The following is an 18,868-nucleotide window of genomic DNA, read 5'->3' as shown; positions in this document are numbered from 1 at the left end:
TCTATAAGCCTTTTTCTATTATTATTATTATTACTACTACTACTACTACTACTTTAAATTTTGTTGTTAAAAACTAAGACACAAACACACACATTAGCGCAGGCCCACACAGGGTCGGGATCATCAATATCACTGTCTTCCACCTCCAGGTCTTGTCCCCCTGGAGGGTCTTCAGGGCCAATAAGCACATGGAGCTGTCCTGGCCTGTGGTAACAATGCCTGGTTCTGGAGGACCTGCCTGAGGCTCTTCTAGAGCAGGTTTTACTCTTTTCAGAAATACGTCAATGGTGGTTTGCTTGATTTCTTTTTTTCCACCACACACCTGCCTGTAAGCAGAGAATTCACCTTGAACTTTCTTCCCTGTTCATGAAAGCTGGTTGGTGCTGGAGCGCCTGTTTTCAAATTTTTAAGGAGCTGGAAGGCTTTTGCTAAACCTTTTCCTGTGGATTTTCTTGGGGGGTGGTCTTCTTTTTCTTCCCCTGTAGTTCTCTTTTCTCTGCCTCTTCTTTAGCTACGTGTTTCTTTCCAGTTCCAACAGCTTGCCAGTCATTTCCTTGGGAACCACCTCTAGGAGCTCCTCAGTGTCATCCTCATCCACACCCAGGTTAAAGTTGTTTGCTGTCTTAATCTCAGCCATACTGATCTTTGTAACATTTGTGGTACGATGCTATCATGGCTACAACATCACTGGGCAATAGGAATTTTTCAGCTCCATTACAATCTTAGGAGACCACCATTGTACATGCAGTCCATCATTGATTGAAATGTCGTTACGTGGTATATGACTGTTATTTATCTGTCCCAAGGGCTTGCCTTGTGATAAGTCAGACACAAAAGCAGATTATCTTGAAAGAATGAACCTTGGCCGTTTGCCATAAAATGATTGCCATAAAACACTTATTTGGAAATGATTAGAGGTGTTTTACAGGCTTCACATTTTCACAAGTTGAGCTGGAAGGGAGCTTAGTTAGGACAGTCTTGTCCAATTCTTTCATCCCACCCAGAGTGACCTGGTCAAGGTCACACAGCACAGCCAGAGTTAACTCTTGTACCTCAGTTCTTCTGTGGGACTGGGCAAAATGAGAAATCCTTCCGTTTCTTTCCGTGCAGAGATTTTTTTTTTTTTTAGGTTACTCATCTAGTCCTGACAAAAACCCCTGCTACTCATGGCTTTGTGTCTCAAATGATTAAATTCTGTTCCTTAACTTGTTTTGTTTTGTCTCCGGGGAGCTTGGCTGACTAAGAAAACTAGCTCGTCGGATCGGGTCCAGGTCCAGCCAGCCCCACCCCTCTGGGCGGGCAGATAACAGCTGACTCCGGCAGTCTCGCTCATGTGACCACCTCGGCTCCGGGGTCTGCTCCGTCCCGGGCCCGCCTAGGCACTTCCAGGGGCCCCTTCTGTGAGGGGCAACAGGTAGGCACCCCAGCACTGCCCGTGCACGCTGCAGCAGCCGGGGGCGTACCCGACAGGTGCAGTCGAGCTGACTTGGGCACATCCGATGGCAGGCTCTTCGGGAGCAGGACAGAGTGTGGCTGGCCTCAACGACGTCTCCCACCACCCTTGTTTGCCCTCCCCCTCCCCTTGCCCCTACCTCCAGGAAGACCTCTCTGCCCTTCCTTCCTCTGTTCTTTGGCTTTCCTTTCTCCTCAGCCACAGACATTTCCTTTTTTTTCTCTCTGCTGACTTAGCAGCACCCTGCGAGGCACGGAGAGATTAATCAGTGACAGGAAGCTGCCTCTTTGGGAGCAGTGACCGGCTGTGGTCAGGACAGACTCTGCAAGGCCAGCTCCAGGAGTGTCCGGCTCCCTGCCCGCTGCTCACCTGCCTGCTGCTGCCATGGGACACCTTGGGGCCCTCCTCTTCCTGCTGGGGGCCCTGGGGGCTCTCGCTGATATCTGCCGTAAGTAGCTGGACCTACCCTGTGCCTTTGGCCTCCAAGGTCCTTAGAAGGGATGACTATTTTGTCTGAGCCCCTCATTATATAGCTGGGGAAACCGAGGTGCTGGTGTTGGGGTGAGTACAACTTATCTGCCTGCCCCTTTGGGCTCCCAAAGCAGTTGGGGCTTAGCTGGACCTCAGCACTTAGCATGTTGTATTGAGATTAATTACATGTCTGATTCCCCACCAGACACGGTCACCTCCATTAATTCAGTCATTTGTTCATTCATCCATTTGAGACACATTGATGGAGCCTTGTCTGTATTAGATATGGTGTTAGGGTTTGGGGAAAGAACAAAGAGCAAGACAAATCCAGTCTCCATCCTCCTAAAGCTGCTGTCCTAGTGGAGGGACACAAAGGAAGTCAAGAGGCAAATCAGTGCTGCGTTTGGGGGCTGAGGTGAGTGTCAAAGGAAGGCAGGAAGTTTGGGGAAGGATTTCCAAGGAGCTGGGGGCAGCAAGGCAACTGAAACACAAAGGAGGAAAAGACACTGGCAAGGAAAGGAGTAGGGGACAGGCCTCCCAAGCAGAGTATGGAGACCCTGGTGGGGAGACAAGTCCCAGAGGGTCAGGGAGGGCCATGGTGAGACATTTGCATTACATTCCTTATGTAATATAAGGGCCGGGCCCCCAGGAGCCTCTCTGGACCCGTCTGTGAGTCTGAGTGCGCAGGTCTGGGGCTGTCTGGGCGCTGGGGCCGGACAGGAAGCAGAGCCCAGTCAGGAAGCAGGCGCCAGGAAGGGAAGCCTCTGAACTCTGGAGCCACCCACCTCTTTCCTTTCTCTTATACCCTGCCTGTGGCGTTATGCCCTGCAATACGCTTTCACCACCAGGATCTCTTGTGATCCTTGGAGAAACCAAGAGACAGATTCAGTCATGTCAGGTGATAGATGACGGCTTCATCTATCACCGGAACATGGAGGGGCTAGGTGACCTGCCCAAGGTGCCCCAGCTTTCCGGGAGTCTGGCTTTGCCAGGAGACTTAGTTCTCAGAACTCCAGAGCAGGGTCTTGGGCTCCACAAGTGCAGCCAGACCCCTTAGCTCTTGGTTCCTGTCTAGATAGTTCCCAGGGTAGACCAGGGACCTGGTCCTCAACCTCACTGATTGTGAACATTTTAGAAGTCCCCTTCCCATGGAGCCTGGAGAGCCCTGGACTGGGTTTGCTGGTGCAGCTGGCCACTGCTGAGTCACTCAGTCACCCCCAGCCTCATTCCCTCACCTGGAAGATGGACTAAGAATGCTCCCTAGCCTTCCTCCTTTGTGTGTGCCAGGGTCCCATGCACCTTCTTTACCAGCTTAAAGCTCTCTGCAATTAACAGGGATGCTGCACCAATGTTTGTGCACGGTGGGCTCCTGTGCTTCAGAATGTTAAATAGTACCCGTCCGAGCTGCGTGGCCCCGTGAGCAGGAGGCTCTGGCCGGGGGAATGCTAGCCCAGGGCCACTTTTATTACCCTGGGTGACTCTGTCTGGCTCCTTCCTTCTAAGGAGGCTGTTTAGAGCTCCAGCCTCTCTTCTTATCACTTCGAACCCCAGGGCTGACTCATCTGCTGGAGGTTAGATCCCAGGGTGAGGCAGGGATTACTTCACCATTTTGAAGAAAAGAAAAAGGAAAGGAGAAATGTGGAAAGGACAGATGATGACCAGAAAGACAGGCTGAGGGAAGGAGGCAGACACACAGAAAGACCCTAAGAGATAGAAAGGGCAAGGGGAGAAATTCCCACTTACCTCCCCCAGCCCACTCCCCCTACCTTCCTGCTCTCATAGCAACAGGTATCTCCATCTTTGGGGGAAATAAGCATAAGATGGTGGGACCCACACCGGAAGAGACGGGTCTATGTGAGAGGAGGCCCCGGAGGTGAAACCAGAAGAGTCGGCATTCATGCTGCCTTCACCACCAAAATCAATTAGTAGAGACAAGGATTGAGTCTTTATGGGCACTTTATTCGGGTGCCGGTGATCTGAGATGACAGTGGGTTACGTACCCTCCAAACTGTCTTAACCTCTCATCTCAAGCCAACTTTTTATAAGGAGAAGAAAAGAGTAGGTAAAGGGTTTGGGCTAGAAGGTTAACTGGATAACAGCTGCAGGCGAATTTCCTAGTCCTTCTTATCTTCCGGCCAACAACTCTCCGTCTGCATCACGGTCACCAGCGTTCCCTCCCCGGAACACGATGGCTGAGACACCGTCTCCAGACACCATCTCCATCACGAACCCCTGGGGTCGTGTGGGTCACTCCTGCCAGTTCCTGGAATAACAGCTTTCCACCTGCTTTAAGCACTTAAGCCCATCGACTATAACTAAAGCTAAAACCTTTAACTCCTGAGTCCCCCTATCAGAGGCACTCTGCCTGGCAGTTCCTGTGGGAGGGGCGGCCTGCGCAGTATCCTGGGACAGGGCACAGAGGACACAGGTGGAGTCCTGCAGTGACCTGGAGGCAGTAGAGGGGGAAAAGTCCAAGGTGACTGCAAAGCTCAGGTTCCTTCTCTAAAAGCAGAGGTCAGATGGAGGTCAGCGGGATCTGGGAAATAGGTCAAATGCATCTGGGAAATATCCCTAAGGCTTCAGCTTCCTGGGTATATCCAGGTATGTTCATGTTTTAGTTACACAGTTTTAGGTAAATTCCAAAGCACACAGATAAATGGTTGAAAAGGTGATGGCTTTCTAACAATTCACCTCACCATCTCGGGTCCCCGTTGCATAAACAGAGGTGGCAGGAAAAGGGTTATTTTGAGATCTGCGTAAAAGAAGTTCACCAGGCAGCCCCAGGTAGCCAGTGGGCAGTGTTTTGAAACTGGATGTGTTACTCGTTCCCCGTGTGGGTTGAAGTGTTTGGAAATGGGTAGAACATGCGGTCAGCACAGTGGCACAGAGCACTCAGGGGCTTTGCAGGCAGGTCCACCCTCGGCTCAGCAGCCTCGGGTAAGACACGACTTTGAACTTTCATTTTGTCATTTGTTCAAAGCGATGATGACAGTGCACATGGCATGGGGCGGGCGCAAGCACCCAGTGAGTGAGGTCAGGCATGGAGCCCCCCCCCCCCGGGCACACCGCACGGCTTGGCCTCCAGTCGCTGTCACTCCTCATGAGCAGAGTACTAGCCTGGTGCAGGACCCAAGAGGACCCGAGATTGCACTCGGCCCACCTCCCCTCCCCGGGCCACCCCAACTGCTCTCTCAGGACACCTGCTTCCCCCCACCCCCATTTACCCCTCTGCCTTTCATTCTGGCCAGATTTCCCCATACAAGTAGGGTCTGTTCTGGGTGGAGTGGGGGTGGGGACATTTATTCCCCGGAGAAGGCCCTGGTAAGGTAAAAGGAGTTCCTTGCTGGTGGCCTGTCCCTGCGACCTCACTTGGCCTATTTTCTTTCCTAAGACATACCGGAGGTGGACAGCAAGCTGGTGCGGAGCCTGGCTCAGCGCCTCTTGCCCTGGTTGGACCAGCTCTCTCCAGAGTACCTGAACCCCAGCATCTACGTGGGCCTGCGCCTCTCCAGCGTGGAGGCCAGCGCCAAGGAGGACTTCTACCTGCACAGCCTCAAGATCGATTATCAGCAAAGCCTCCTGGAGTATTGCCATGCTCTCTCTTCTCTTTTCCCCATGCTCTGCTCCACATCCTAAGACAGGAGACCTGAGTGCTGGTTTTCCACCTGCCACTGCTTGGTTGGGAGACCTTAGACAAGTTTCATCTCCTCTGGGCCTTTCTTCATCTGTAGAATGGGGCTGGTTTGACTGGGATGAAGATACCAATACAGGGTCCCTGTGCCGCTCCTGCACCCGCCCTCCTGTACCTGAGGCAGACAGCACTAACCCACGACCACACTCTTCCATACCGAGCCCAGAAGCAGCATCTGACCCTGGGCTCCCTTTCTAGAGGGATTAAGGGGAGGCCTATTCTGAGGCCCAGTGGCGGGATTTGAACGAGAGATGAAGGATGGGGAGCACCATGGAGCCCCTCCTTATTGGACCCCCTCTTGAGGAGCGGGCACAGGGCATGGAGAAGAAAGACAGGGACAAGTGCATGGGTGAAGGGTCACAAACACGGTGGGGCAAGCACAGGTCATTTGGATGGGGGAAACCCTCAGAGTTTATCCTTGAGTTTAATTTCTCATCTTGATAAAATATATGTGGCATACACCTCACAAACTTACATGGCTGACTATATCTGCTTTGGGGGGATTCTAGTAGATTTTCCAGCTGCTAGGACATTTTCCACTTTGCAATGTTGGGGGGGCACCCCAAGCCAGGTTTACTTGGGGGGCATTTTGTCCTGGAAATGTTGCTAACTGGCTTTGTCCTGGGTTTGCCTCCAGCGATGACAGCAGTGACCTCCAGACCAAGCCCTCGATGGGCCAGCTGGCTCTCTACATGCTCACTCTCAGGGCCAACTGCGAGTTCGTTGGAGGCCACAAGGGCAACAGGCTGGTCTCGCAGTTGAAGCGGTTCCTGGAGGATGAGAAGAGGGCCATTGGTGAGGGGATGCAGTCTGCCAGGGGTGGGGAGGGCTCATCAGAACTTGGGGATTTCTCCCTAGGCCTGCTTCCAGCCCTTCTTCTGCCTATCTCCCTATCCACTTAGAGGCTCGGGTCTGCCCCAGTAGCCATCCTTGATCAAGCCTTTCCTGCACTCCACATCACTCTGTCAGCAAGTTCTGCTACTCAGCCACCAGGATTCACCTGACTATCTATCTCTGGGACAACAGCATAGCCTTCTTTCTACTTACCCCTCACCTTTTCTCTGCTAACTTTCTTGCTTCCTGACTTGACCAGCACACACAGAGCGAGCACTTTAAATATAAATCTGATCTTTTAGTACTGTTTTTAAATCCTATAGGGACTGCTCACTGCTCTGTTCACAGCCCACAGGCCCAGCCTGTCTGCCATTTTCTCCTCTCTGGGCTCTGCCCCCCCACTCTCTGGTTCACACACTCACACCACATTCCTCCATGGGCTCCAGCCACACTGGCCTTCTCCTAGCTCCCAAATCAGGGTCTCTGTATAGGTTCCCTGTCTCTGGAAGGTTTCTCTCCCCTTTTAGCTCTCTCCCGCCTCACCTCTCTAGCATCACTCCCTTAGAGACTCCTGCCCTGACTCCCACGATACTCAGAGACCTTTGTTGCACCGCCCCGTGGACCTCCGTCCACATTTCAGTTCTAACCATGCTCCCGAGAGTGTGGATTGTATTGTTGTCACAGGCCCCAGCTGCACTGTGCCTGGCCTGTTGTCACTGTATTCCTACCTCCAGGCACAGCACATGACACTTAGTGAGGCCTCAGCAAGTAAGGGTTGAAGAGATGAAGGATCCCATGACCCAAAGGAGGATGTCGGAAAATATAGGCCACAGGGTCCTGTGTGCTGGTGGGGCTAGTTCCTGGGAGGGGGCAGACAGGCAACCCCTCAAGCCTGGCGGTGACCCCCTCGCCCCTTGGTTTTCTCCCTCTCAGGGCATAACCACATGGGCCAGCCCCACACCAGCTACTACCAGTATGGCCTGAGCCTCCTGGCCCTGTGTCTGCACCAGAAGCGGGTCCACGACAGCGTGGTTGGCAAGCTCCTGTATGCCATGGAACACGACCACCATCTTCACCAGGGCCACCAGTCTGTGGGTGAGTGGGCAAGACCCCTCGAGGCCCAGCGGGGGCTCCTGCAGCCCACATCCCCAGCTAAAGGCCACAGCCTCATGGCCCCATGCTCACCTGTCCCTGGGACCCCTCCTTATTGAGCCCGTTAAGAACAAAACGGTGAGGGCTCGTGTGTGGTGCAGTGGCTGTGATCCGAGCTGGAGCTGAACTGGGGTCCCGACCCCAGCTCTGTCGCATGTGGTCATTGTAGGATGCCCTGGGCAGGTCAGCTGGCCTTTCTGGTTCGGTGTCTCCTATACAATAACCTCCCAGCAGCGTCTCATTAAAACATGCCTTATGAGTCAAGGGCTTAGCACAATGTCTGGCATGGAGAAAGTTCTGGATAGATAGCTGTGATCTGTCATCACATGAGCTGGGAAGCCTGAGACCTGGATTCTGGACTTGCTTCCTCTCTGTGTGACCTTGGGCCTCCTGTACCCTTCTGGGCATTGTATTTCAAGGCCTGTTCTGTGAGTGAGCATGGGTGCGCCTCCCAGGGTGGGGGAGGGTGGAGTAGGTTGAGGGGTGGTCAGAGGCCCAGAGAGAAGAAGGCAGCAGGGCCTCTGCCTGCAGGGAGCTTGTTCTGCCTCAGAAGCTTGTAGAAAAACATCCCCGGGGCCACCCTGACTGGTATGGCTCATTTGGTTGGGCACCATCCGGCAAAGTGAAAGGTCACTGGTCTGATTCCTGGTCAGGGCACTTGCCTAGGTTGCGCGGGTTTGGTCCCCAGCCAGAGTGCGTGCAGGAAGCAACCAATCAATGTTTCGCTCTCACATCAATGTTTCTCTCCTTCTCTCCCTCCCTCTCTGACCCTCTCTCTAAAAGCAAATGAATAAATTAAACTTCCTTAAAAACCCCTAAGGCCCAAGCAGTGTCCTGGACTTGTTGAAGCAGACCGCCTTGGGGTGAATCCAGGCATCAGTAAACTTGCCTGGTGATTCCAGTGTGCGGGCCGGTTTGGGAGTGAGTGGTGCAGGATAAAGTCCCTTGGGGCCTTCCTCCTCCAGTCTCTCCCTGACCTCTAACCACCAACCAGTATATAGGGGCAGGGTGACCGACCATCCCAGTTTGCCCAGAACTGAGGGGTTTCCCCAGACACTGGACTTACAGTGCCCACACTGGGAGAGTCCTGGGCAAACTCAGCTGAGTTCGCCCCCTGGCTGGTGGAAACTTTCTAAAATGCTGACTGACAATGTCGATCCCCTTCTTCACGCCTTCCGGTGGCCACGCGTTGCCCCTGCACCCTGCCTGGGCTGGCTCCCATTGGCTCTGTCCCCTGCAGATACAATGGCCATGGCAGGCTTGGCCTTCACCTGTCTGGAGCGCACCAACCTCAACCCCAATCTGAGACACCGGATCACCCAGGCCATCAAGACAGTGAAAGGAAATATCTTGAAGGCCCAGACCCCAGAGGGCTCCTTCGGGAATATCTACAGCACCCCTCTGGCGCTGCAGGTGGGAGAGACTCTGGGACCTTGGGCCCCCCCTGGTGGCTGGTGGGAGGTGAGCTGCTCAACTGTTTTCTCCCTGCTGCTGACCCACCCCCTCCTTCTCTCCCCCATTCTGTCACCAGCTGCTGATGACCTCCCCTATTCCCGGGGTGCAGCTGGGCACAGCATGCCTCAACGCGAGGGCTGCTCTGTTGGCCAGCCTGCGGGATGGGGCCTTCCAGAATGCTCTCATGATTTCCCAGTTACTGCCTGTCCTGAACCACAAGAGCTATGTGGATCTTATCTCCCCAGACTGCCTGACACCAAGAGGTAGCCAAGCCTTTCACGAAAGCTTGGCTGTTTTCAATCTGCAGGGCGCTCATTGAAGTCTGCATGGCCCAATGAGGGGTGGTTCTTTGGTCCAGATTTGCTGAATCAACAGGGGTTTGTGGGTGTGCGTGGGACACATTGGCAGCTGAGAGGTGGTCATAGCTTCTAGAAATTCACAGCATGGGGAGGGAGACACTAAATGGAGAGCTCTGAGCGGGCCAGGAATCTTCAGCCCTACTGTGAAACCCAGGACAGAGATGCTTGAATGAATGAATGAATGAATGAATGAATAGATGGGGAGTGACACATTTTGGTTAGCTCTTATACACAGTGAGTCCCAATTAGCTGCCAGAATCAGGGCTTTCCCTGGGGCTGGAGTTGGGGAGTGGGATCTGCCAGTGGAGAAGACAGCAGAGAAGAGGCAACAAGAGCAAAGGCACAGAGGTGTGAAGACTGGGGTTTGGGTGAAGGGTCTTGCTAGAGAGCGGGGTCTGGGAGAATGAGCTAGAGTAACAGGCAGGAGAACAAAAAGGAAAGGAGAACCTCAGGGAGGACAGGGGAGTGCTATGAGCAAAGCATATTCTAGAAAGAGCCCTCTGGGGTCCTGTGTAGCAGACAGGTGGGAGGGGGTTACTGGAGGCAGAGAAACCACTGAGGGGGCCCGACCCTGGGGGCTAAGGGACGGGGCAGCCTGGGATGGCAGTCAGGTTTCGGCTGAGCAGGTGGCGGTGGTGCTGACTGAGATGAGACCACATGGAAGGCGGAGGTCCTGATTGGTCACAGTGTCTTCAAGGGAAGGAAGGAGGACTGGCCACCAGGCCCCCTGCCCTCACGCTAGCTGATGCTTCCTCTCTCCTGGGTACAGTCATGTTGGAACCAGTTACGGTGACCCCCTCCCAGACTGAAGCCCCAGAAGTCATCCAGGTCACGCTGACGGTCCCTAGTGTCTTGCCAAGATACACACAGTCCATCCATGTCCCTGCTGGCTCCTCCTTGGAAGATGTCCTGAAGAAGGCCAAGGAGCTCAGAGGATTCAAGTGAGACCCCCCACTCCCAGCGCTCACCCCACCCGACCTCACATCCCTGAAACGGGATCATGCCCAAATAAGATGGGAGTGCCTCTCGTGTTATCAGCGGGGAATCTGGCCCAGGGAAGCTCAGTGCCTTCCATCAGGCCTCCCAGACTTCTCTTCTGAAAGATGTGCCTCAGTTTGAGAGGGCCCCCCTTCTGCCCTTAGGTGGATTTCCCAGGGGACAGCCTCCTGCAGCCAGGGAGGGCCCACAGCTGGTGCCTTGGGGTCATCTGGGCCCAGAAAACTTCAGGCCAGGGAGTCAGAGCCAGAAAGAGAGAGAAAGAGAGAAGAGAGAAAAACAGAGACAGACAGTGTGCAGAGAGAAGTACTCTGAGCAGCCATGTGATACCCGCCCCCTGCCCCCAATGTTAGGTACCATATGGCCCCACAGATTTAGGGAGTGACTGGGGAAAGGAGGTTGTTTCATGATACCCCCTAAAACAATACTTTCCTTTTGCTTAAGTCACCCTGAATGAGTTTCTGCTTCTTAAAATTACAAACCACCCCCCTCTAAGACCTAAACCATTGATAAGCCTTTTGGAGAGAGGAGGGCCATGACCCACGAAGTGCTGAGAGGATCCTTTGGCTGTGATGTCCAGATGGATTGGAGAAATGCAAAGTTGGAGGCAAGGAGTTTGCAAGGGGGTGTGATTGAGGAGATTCTTGTTTGCAAGGGCCAGAAATCTAACTCCAGTACTCTGCTAATGAGGAGCATGGTGTATGTAGAGTCGGAGAGAAGCAACCCAGCCACAGGAAGAGGGGAGCACCACTGAACCACAGAAACTTCCAGAACCAGGGATCCAGTGCCACCACCACATGTCCCCGCGCCCATTCCAGCTTCTCTCTGCACATTGGCTCCTCCCTCTCTCACTGGACATTGGCATTTTGTGTGTGATGCTGGCAGCTTCTGATTCTCGCCTCTGCAACCTCAGCCCTCAGAGATGGGCCAGCTGCTGGGTTGATAACGTAATAATAGATGCCCCTTCCTGCAGACCATGGTCATGGTCAACACAAAGGGGATGAAGGCACCTGAATGGGCAGTGTCAGTGAGGCTGGGGAGGAGGGGTGGAGGTGAGACCCATGGCAAGGCAGCCCAGGAAGAGTCTGGCTAGCAACTGGCCCTGACTCCCTGCTGTGGGTGAGCATCGCTTTTGCCCTTGGGTCCATGGGAGCACAAGTCACCTTTTCTCCTTTTCCTGTCCCTTTGGTAGGTATGGAACACAGGCCACCTTGTCAGGCCCTTACCTGACCTCTGTGATGGGCAAAGAAGTAGGGGAACGTGAGTTCTGGCAACTTGTCCGAGCCCCCGACACCCTGCTGCTGCAAGGTGAGTCCGGTGCCTGGCCACCTCTGGGCGTGCCCCCCACCACAGCCCCGACCCACAAGGGAGGCGTCGTTCACTCGCTGCGGCTTCCCCCCAAACCTTCCTGGGCCCCAGCCTTGGATAACACTGATGTTCAAGTTCACATCATTTATTACTGAATTCTTAAGAATCTTTATGTAAGGTAGTGTGGCAATTCTAAGAAATCAGATAGGCAAAAACAAAAAAAAAAAAGACAAAGAAGAAAATTCAAATCACCTGTAATTCACTACCCAAAACTAACTTCTTTTAACTTTTGGTGTATTTTCTCCCAGATAGTTTTTAAATATGTAAGTCGTTTCATAAAGATAAAAGGGAGGCATACTCTATAGCAATGTTGTCCAATAGAAATAAAATGTGCTCCCCACATGTCATTCTAAATTTTCTAGTTGGTGAAACTAATATTAGCAATATAATCTCATCTAACTCAGTATATCCCAAATATTATCCTTCCAAGAGGGAAATCAATGTAAAATTACTAATGACATTTTGCATGCTTTTTTTTTTTAATATTTTATTTATTTATTTTTAGAGAGGGAAGGGAGAGAGAGAGAGAGAGAGAAACATCAATGTGTGGTTGCTGGGGGTTATGGCCTGCAACCCAGGTATGTACCCTGGCTGGGAATCGAACCTGGGACACTTTGGTTCCCAGCCCGCACTCAATCCACTGAGCTACGCCAGCCAGGGCCCACATTTTGCATGCTTTTTTAAAACTAAGATTTCAAGTGCTCCATAGCCATATATGGCTAATGGCTGGCATATCAGATGGTGTAGCTCTATATACTGTTTTGCAATTTATTTTTTTAATTCTTAATATATTATAGACATCCTTCTGTGCTGTTATGTGTAGATCTCATTTCTTGGTAATGGCCACATAGAATATGTTATCCACTAGGGCTCTTCAGGCTGCAAGTAGCAAGAAATGCAATGTGAACTGGCTTCCACAATTTGACGCCTATTGGCCAGTGTGACTGGACTCCAGAGGGAGCGAGGACTTGAGGCTGGTGTAACCTGGGCTCCAGCCCACCTCCCTGGGACTCCGACACCCTCTCTTGGTTGGCTTCCTCCTCCAGCGAAGTCCTGTGTCTTCCCAGGGCTGTTCCCTTTTAGGACTGAGTTAACTTGTCTGACTCCCCAGCAAACCTCTCCTGGCGTCTCGAAGGTGGAATGTTGACACAGGCGCATTTCTGGGTCCATCCCTATTGCTAGGAGCTGGCCCAGGTTCAGCAGCCACCAAGGGCTGGAGAGAGGGATCACCACATGACTTGCTTAGGCCAATCAGGGCCCACCCCAGTGCTGAGTACTGGGAAAGTGGGTGTGGAGTAGGATGAATGGACTTCTAGGTTGCCTCTGGTTTTATGTCTTATGCCCCAAATGGTCATAAGCATCCTTGTGCAACAATTCAGTCACCAGACAGACTCTTAAAGGTCATCTGCCTGGCTGGCGTAGCTCAGTGGATTGAGCGCAGGCTGCAAACCAAAGTGTTGCAGGTTCAATTCCCAGCCAGGGTACATGCCTGGGTCGCAGGCCGTGATCCCCAGCAACTGCACATTGATGTTTCTCTCTCTCTCTCTACCTCCCTCCCTTCCCTCTCTAAAAATAAATAAAATCTTTTAAAAAAAAAAAGGTCATCTGCCCCTGCTCCTGCTACCTGGAACTTCAGCTGAGCACTTACCTGGTACCAGCTATTGGGCCAAGTGCTGTGTGGAAGGTGGGAGCTTTCTGAGGAAGCCCCGTAAGGAGCATTGCCTTTCCCCGCCTCGCTTCTGAATGAATTGATAAGTGAAACAAAGGGGTGGCAGATGAAAACCCCAGATCTGGCCTCTGTGACTGATAAAGGCTGGACTGGAGAGTGTGGCCTGGAGGAGAGCCTGATGGACTCGGCCATGGAGCAGGTGTGGACAGTTGTGTCCTCTATCTCCCGTCCCCTTGCCCCGCCCCCCCACCCCCCTACTGCTGCGGGAAACCCACACCTGTAGGAAGAAGGAGGGCCTGGTTGTTGATATCCTGATTACCCTCATTGCAGAAATGGGGATACCAGCACTCACAGCAGCTAAATAACTTGCCCAAAGTCACACTAATAGTGAGTGACAGAGCTGGGGCTTGAAGCCAGGTGTCCTGCTGGAGCCTGGGTTGCCTCCCGTGAGTGACGGCTGGCTCCCGGGGGGGGCTTCACTTGTGGTCCCGGTTCCACCTCCACACCACGCTGAACCGTCCCTCTTCCTGGCAGCCCCTCGGGGACTCTGAAGATCGTGACCATCAGGTGCTGTCAGGGTCTCTGGTTCCTTTCACCTTGGTTATCCAGGATGCTGTCCCTCACCCCCAACTTCTGGAGACTGCCCCACTGCAAAATGAGGCTGTGGGCCCCAGGGACCCTGGGTCACAGCTGAGTGCAGGGTCTCCACACTGGCCCTGGACAGCCCCCGCTTTCCTACCACCAATGCCCTGAGCAGACCCAACAAACCATGGCCTCGGGTGGAGGTCCAGAAGCTGAGACGGGCGGTGGGACACTTTGCCCTGTTAACACCCCTGCTCCACCTGTTTCTGCAGGGATTGCGGACTATAGACCCCAGAATGGAGAAACCATCGAGCTGAGGCTGGTCGCCTGGTAGCCCCTCAGCTCACGGACCCCAGCTGCCGCGAACAATCTCTGTACTTCTGCCTTCGGTCCAGACATCCCAGAAACAGACACGTGCCTGACCTTGCCACCACCTCGAGTGCACTTAGAGCCACGTCCTCGGTTCACCCAACCACCACCCCTGCAAGGCTCCTAGGCCACTGCCCACCTGGAAGAAGGGGGCCAAGCATCTCCCCCGGGATGTCTGTCTGCCTAGGTCTGGCCCAGCCTGGCCCTGCAGGCAGCCCGTGAAGGCCACTCAGTCTGCACAAAGCATCTCAGACTCCTTAGCACAAGAAGTCTGCTGGCCACTGGCATTGAGTGCCATCTGCTTTGAGATTAGGGTCCCACAAGGAGACCTGTATGGCCCAGGGGCCGCAGCCCCGAGCCTACCTCTCCGGTGCACTGTCAGGGCGGCAACCCCAGAGCTCGCTGCTCAAAGCCTACCTTCAGAATGATTAAAGTGTTGGTTATGCCCACGCCCCAGTGTCCTGGTGCCTCACTCTGGGGAGCAAGTGCAGGCGCCCTGTGCAGAGAAAGCGGGGAGGGTCCTCCTGGCAGGGAACACAGGAGGGTAGGTGAGTATTCTGGGTCCTGGGGAAACGATGCTGGCAGTGGCAACGTTGATGGCCATTTAGGGAGCATGTGCTCGCTAGACACTTTCTTGCATAACTTTGAGGCCGTTGATATTTTTATTGAGACACCACAGTGTGAAGCACAGCTTAGGAGATAGACAGACCCAGCCTGGGCAGCCTCTTGGCTCCATGCAAACACTGGAACCTGGAGGCTTCACTGATTGTTATGGTTACTTGGCGGAGACCAAATTCAACTGGAGGCCCAGGACCCTGGAGCTTGGGTTCTCACCCCTGGCCTTTCCCCAGCACAGTCAGGACACCAGCCCCGGCCTTAGCAGCCGGGGTGTGGGGACTCTGCCTCTCAGTGGGAAGGCTCTGGGTATCCTCTGGGAAGTGGGGCTCAGGCACGGAGACATCCTACTCGCCCCATCCCACTGACGTTAGGAAGGGGGCCTGCCCTAGGAGGGGTCCGTGATTGATAGCCTGTCGGTCAGGTTTTATAGTGATGCACACAGAGTCCTCAAAACCACAGATTAAACACGGGCCTCTCCCTAGAATGCCAGCTTCAAATATGTCGGGTCCAGGTAGGTAGCAGAAGTAGGCAATTTACGAGTTCTTTCATACTGAAACAAACATCAAAGTATGGGAAAGCCCAAATGAAAAGTGGCCTCTGTTCTTAAGCGAGGCGTCGGTGTCCAGAACCCAGGGGGCTTGCTCACTTGTCCTCCCACAGCCACGGCCTGGGCTTCTTCCAGGAAGACTCAGGACCCGCCCTGAGACTCTCCCCATAACCACCCTGTCACCGGAGAGCAGCGACTCAGAAAGGTCTGCCGCTTGCCTCAGGTCACACGGTGTGCAGGGAGCAGAGCCCGGACCCTCACCCATTGACCCCAGCCCTCGGCACTTGCCAGTGCACTACCCTGCCACCTTGCCACCCGGTGAGACACCAACTGAGAGGGCCACAAACCCTTCCCATGTGGGGCAGAAATGGCTGTGGCTGCTCCTCAGCCAGGTTAGCAAGAGGGCAGGTGGCAAATGCTGGGAATGCCCCTGCACTCAGCTTTTAAGAGTCTGTGCGCTGGGTATGACCCACCCTCTGGAGACACTGTCCTAGGGTGTGTTTGGCCACTGAATCTTGATCACATCAAAAGGTCTTTGCTAAAACGACCCACCTCACCAGCTTGGGGGCAGCCAAGAGCAGTAGGGAAAGGGAAGTTGGGGCTCAGGTCTCTGTCATTTCCACTATCCTCTCTGCAGCTACTCCTGGAGTGGGGAGCCACAGAGAGCTCAGTGGGGGCCTTCTCTGAGTCCTCCCATCACCCTCAGTCTGCGTGTGGCCCCAACAGTGACTCTGCCCCCTCTCAGTTGAAGTCCCCAGCCCCTTCTTGATTCTCTGTCTGCACCAGAGCCTGGCGAGGGGTCTGACCAGCACAGCCCACCTATGGACACTGACTGGGTCAGGTGTCTGTCTGGCACAACTGGCTGGGGCTCTGAGAAGGGGTATGGGCGAGAGAACAGTCATGTCCAGAGCAGTCTGCTAAACAGAGGCCCTCCTTGGGGACCAGGGACCAGGATAGCGTTTAGCTTGTGTTCAGATCTGGAGGACTCCAGACAAACCGCTTCCCCTCTCTCAGCCTATTTCTTACTCCCAGGTATGGGATGGTGCCTTGGCTGACACAGCATGCTTATGCCTATGACCTCGTCAGAGATCACAGACAGGGAAACGGACACCCGGGGAGTGATTTGTCTAGAGACATACAGCAAAAACGGGGGAGGCCTGTCCCACAGCCTCTGTAGCCCCATTGCTAGAAACGGGCCCTTCCCTCTCCCGTGCCTCCCAGAGTCCCTCCCCGAGTCATCCGGTTCCACAGTAGCACCATGGGCCCCCAAAGGGCAGCACTCAGATATGGGGCGTTTGGGAGCCTGTGGGCAAGGGCAGGGTGCTCGGGGTGTCCTAGGCTTTCAGGCAGTCCTCAAAGAGTGAGAGGGAGCCCCTTGATGCCCTCCATGAAGCTGGGTGCCTCAACCCCCTTTCTCCCAGAAGGGAGAGCCCAGGTTAAAAACTGGAGCTCTGGACCCAGACAGACAGGGTCTAAATTCCCCAGCACTACCCTGGGCACCATGATTCTGTCCCTCACTGAGCTCTCTGTGGCTCCCCACTCCAGGAGTAGCTGCAGAGCAGGTGGGATGGAGCCCTCTGTGCCTGGCAGCGAGTGCTGTCAGATCTCTCTGCACCCTGGCCCTTCTGGACCGCCACCTGGGGTCATCCCCTGGGTCACCTGCTTTGGGGTCTAACGTCAGCCCTCCCGGGCAGCTCTCTCCACTCACCAAGGCACCCAGGCTTCGTCTTGGTTAATCCTCATTCTTCATGGCTGACCCCTCACCAGGCAGGGCAAGTGGGAGCCACTTGGTGGCAGTCTCGGAGGAGGTGTAGAAAGATTTGCACTGCCCACCACTCCCCCACCAACTCAGCTCTGAGAAGGTCAGGGTGTTTATTATAAAAATTGTTATTTTTTTTTTATTAAAGGAAAGTTACTGGAAAACTAACAGAATCCCACAAAGAATATCACCCTTAAGGGGCCTCGATTCCTCCTATTCAGGAAATGTAGGGGGAGAGCCATGTCCCTTTGGCTGGCTCAGTTCCCCTCCTATAACCCCTTGTGGAGAAACTCTGTCTAAATACCCCCATATTTTTGCCCTTGGCCTGGAAATTCCCTGCCATACATTTTAGTATATTCAGCAGTGATTTGCAGGCTCCAGCGGGCATCAGAATCACCAGAGGCAATTGTGAAAATTCAGATTCCTGAGCCCACTTAGAGCTTCTGATTGAGCCGGGTCTCCGGTGAGGCTGGGACTTTTAAATTCAGTTTCAAGTATGCTTAATGAGGGTTGGGGACACTTGCGGCCATTCTGCTATCTGACCACCAGAGGGCGCCAGGACCGGGCTGAGTGGTCGCTCTGTGCGGTCCTGTTCTTGCAGACAGGTTGCTGTCATCAAAGACAGGCTAGGGATCCGCTGAGTCCAGTGGGGAGGAGCTTTCGCAGAGAAGGAAATCCCACGTCCGGAAAGACTCTGGCAGCCCGCACTGGACACCTGGCTAGTGCTCAGAGAGGCCAGTGCAGAGCTTGAAATGTACATCAGCCTGTTCTGCGCTGGGGCATCCCTGGTTCAGACGCGAACGCTGAGGGGCAAGGGCTTAGTGGCAGCTACTCTGCCTCCCAGCCAACTCAGGACTCTTTGTCCTGCCAGGGCTGAGGGCAGAAGGTGGACCCCAGTAAGTCCAGTTATGAGTCAGCTCTGAGTGCCCAGGTGATGGGACAGGGGCTGGCCAGGGATGGATGCTGGCCCTCGCTACCCTGCTTCCGCAATTGTAGCCTTGGTGATTCAGCTTCCTCTGCCAGCCTAGAGGGGGCCCTCCCTGGGCTGGGGAGAGAGGAGGTGCTGCGACTAGGGAGGGACAATGGAGAGGCCTTAAAGGGTCCCCGTAGTCCAACTCTTCTGAATGCTGAGGTCCCACGAGATGACTGTGGCTAAAGATCGGCCCTGGGATGGGGGCCCCTGGGGGGAGGGCCCTAGAAGATGGAGTCTCCTGTGATGCTGGGGGTTTTATTGGGCTCTCGCAAAAAAGATGCTCCAGTGTCTCCTTCCCTGATTTGGTCTCTATAGGAGACTCGCCCTGGCTCTGGGTGGGGAGGGATCTGATCCTCTACTAGTCGGGGGAGGAAGGACCGACAGGATAACCATTTCAGCTGCAGGGTGAGTCTACTGAAGGAGGGAATAAAAGGCGGATAGAGGAGTGTGGTGGAGAGGGAGGCGGGGCTAGACATCGCTCCGGGCTTCAGGGACGCGGCCCGGCCGGGGGCGGGGCCAGGGGCTCAACCCAACTTTCCGGGTGGGGCGCGGGCGGTGGCGGCAGCGGAGGC

The 18,868-nt window shown here is 54.2% G+C and overlaps 1 protein-coding gene across 2 annotated transcripts; it reads left to right on the top strand.

The window, feature by feature from the left end:
* The first annotated feature begins 1,282 nt into the window (after positions 1–1,282).
* TCN2 (transcobalamin 2) lies at positions 1,283–14,848 on the top strand. 2 transcript variants are annotated; one of them, XM_045826902.1, is made up of 10 exons: positions 1,283–1,414; positions 1,693–1,901; positions 5,316–5,508; positions 6,253–6,410; positions 7,383–7,544; positions 8,842–9,014; positions 9,133–9,319; positions 10,185–10,356; positions 11,604–11,719; positions 14,303–14,848. In XM_045826902.1, exons 2-10 carry the CDS (start codon positions 1,838–1,840, stop codon positions 14,362–14,364), a joined length of 1,287 nt encoding a protein of 428 aa, XP_045682858.1. In that variant the 5' UTR covers positions 1,283–1,414; positions 1,693–1,837; the 3' UTR covers positions 14,365–14,848. The 2 variants fall into 2 exon arrangements, with proteins under 2 accessions (XP_045682858.1, XP_045682859.1); XM_045826903.1 differs by having other exon boundaries at positions 1,287–1,414; positions 1,690–1,901.
* The last annotated feature ends 4,020 nt before the right edge of the window (positions 14,849–18,868 follow it).

The sequence above is a fragment of the Phyllostomus hastatus genome, unplaced genomic scaffold (assembly GCF_019186645.2).
Source record: "Phyllostomus hastatus isolate PE091 unplaced genomic scaffold, TTU_PhHast_1.1 phas_scaffold_760, whole genome shotgun sequence".
Classification (NCBI taxonomy): domain Eukaryota; kingdom Metazoa; phylum Chordata; class Mammalia; order Chiroptera; family Phyllostomidae; genus Phyllostomus; species Phyllostomus hastatus.
This window is presented reverse-complemented; position numbering and strand designations above follow the sequence as displayed.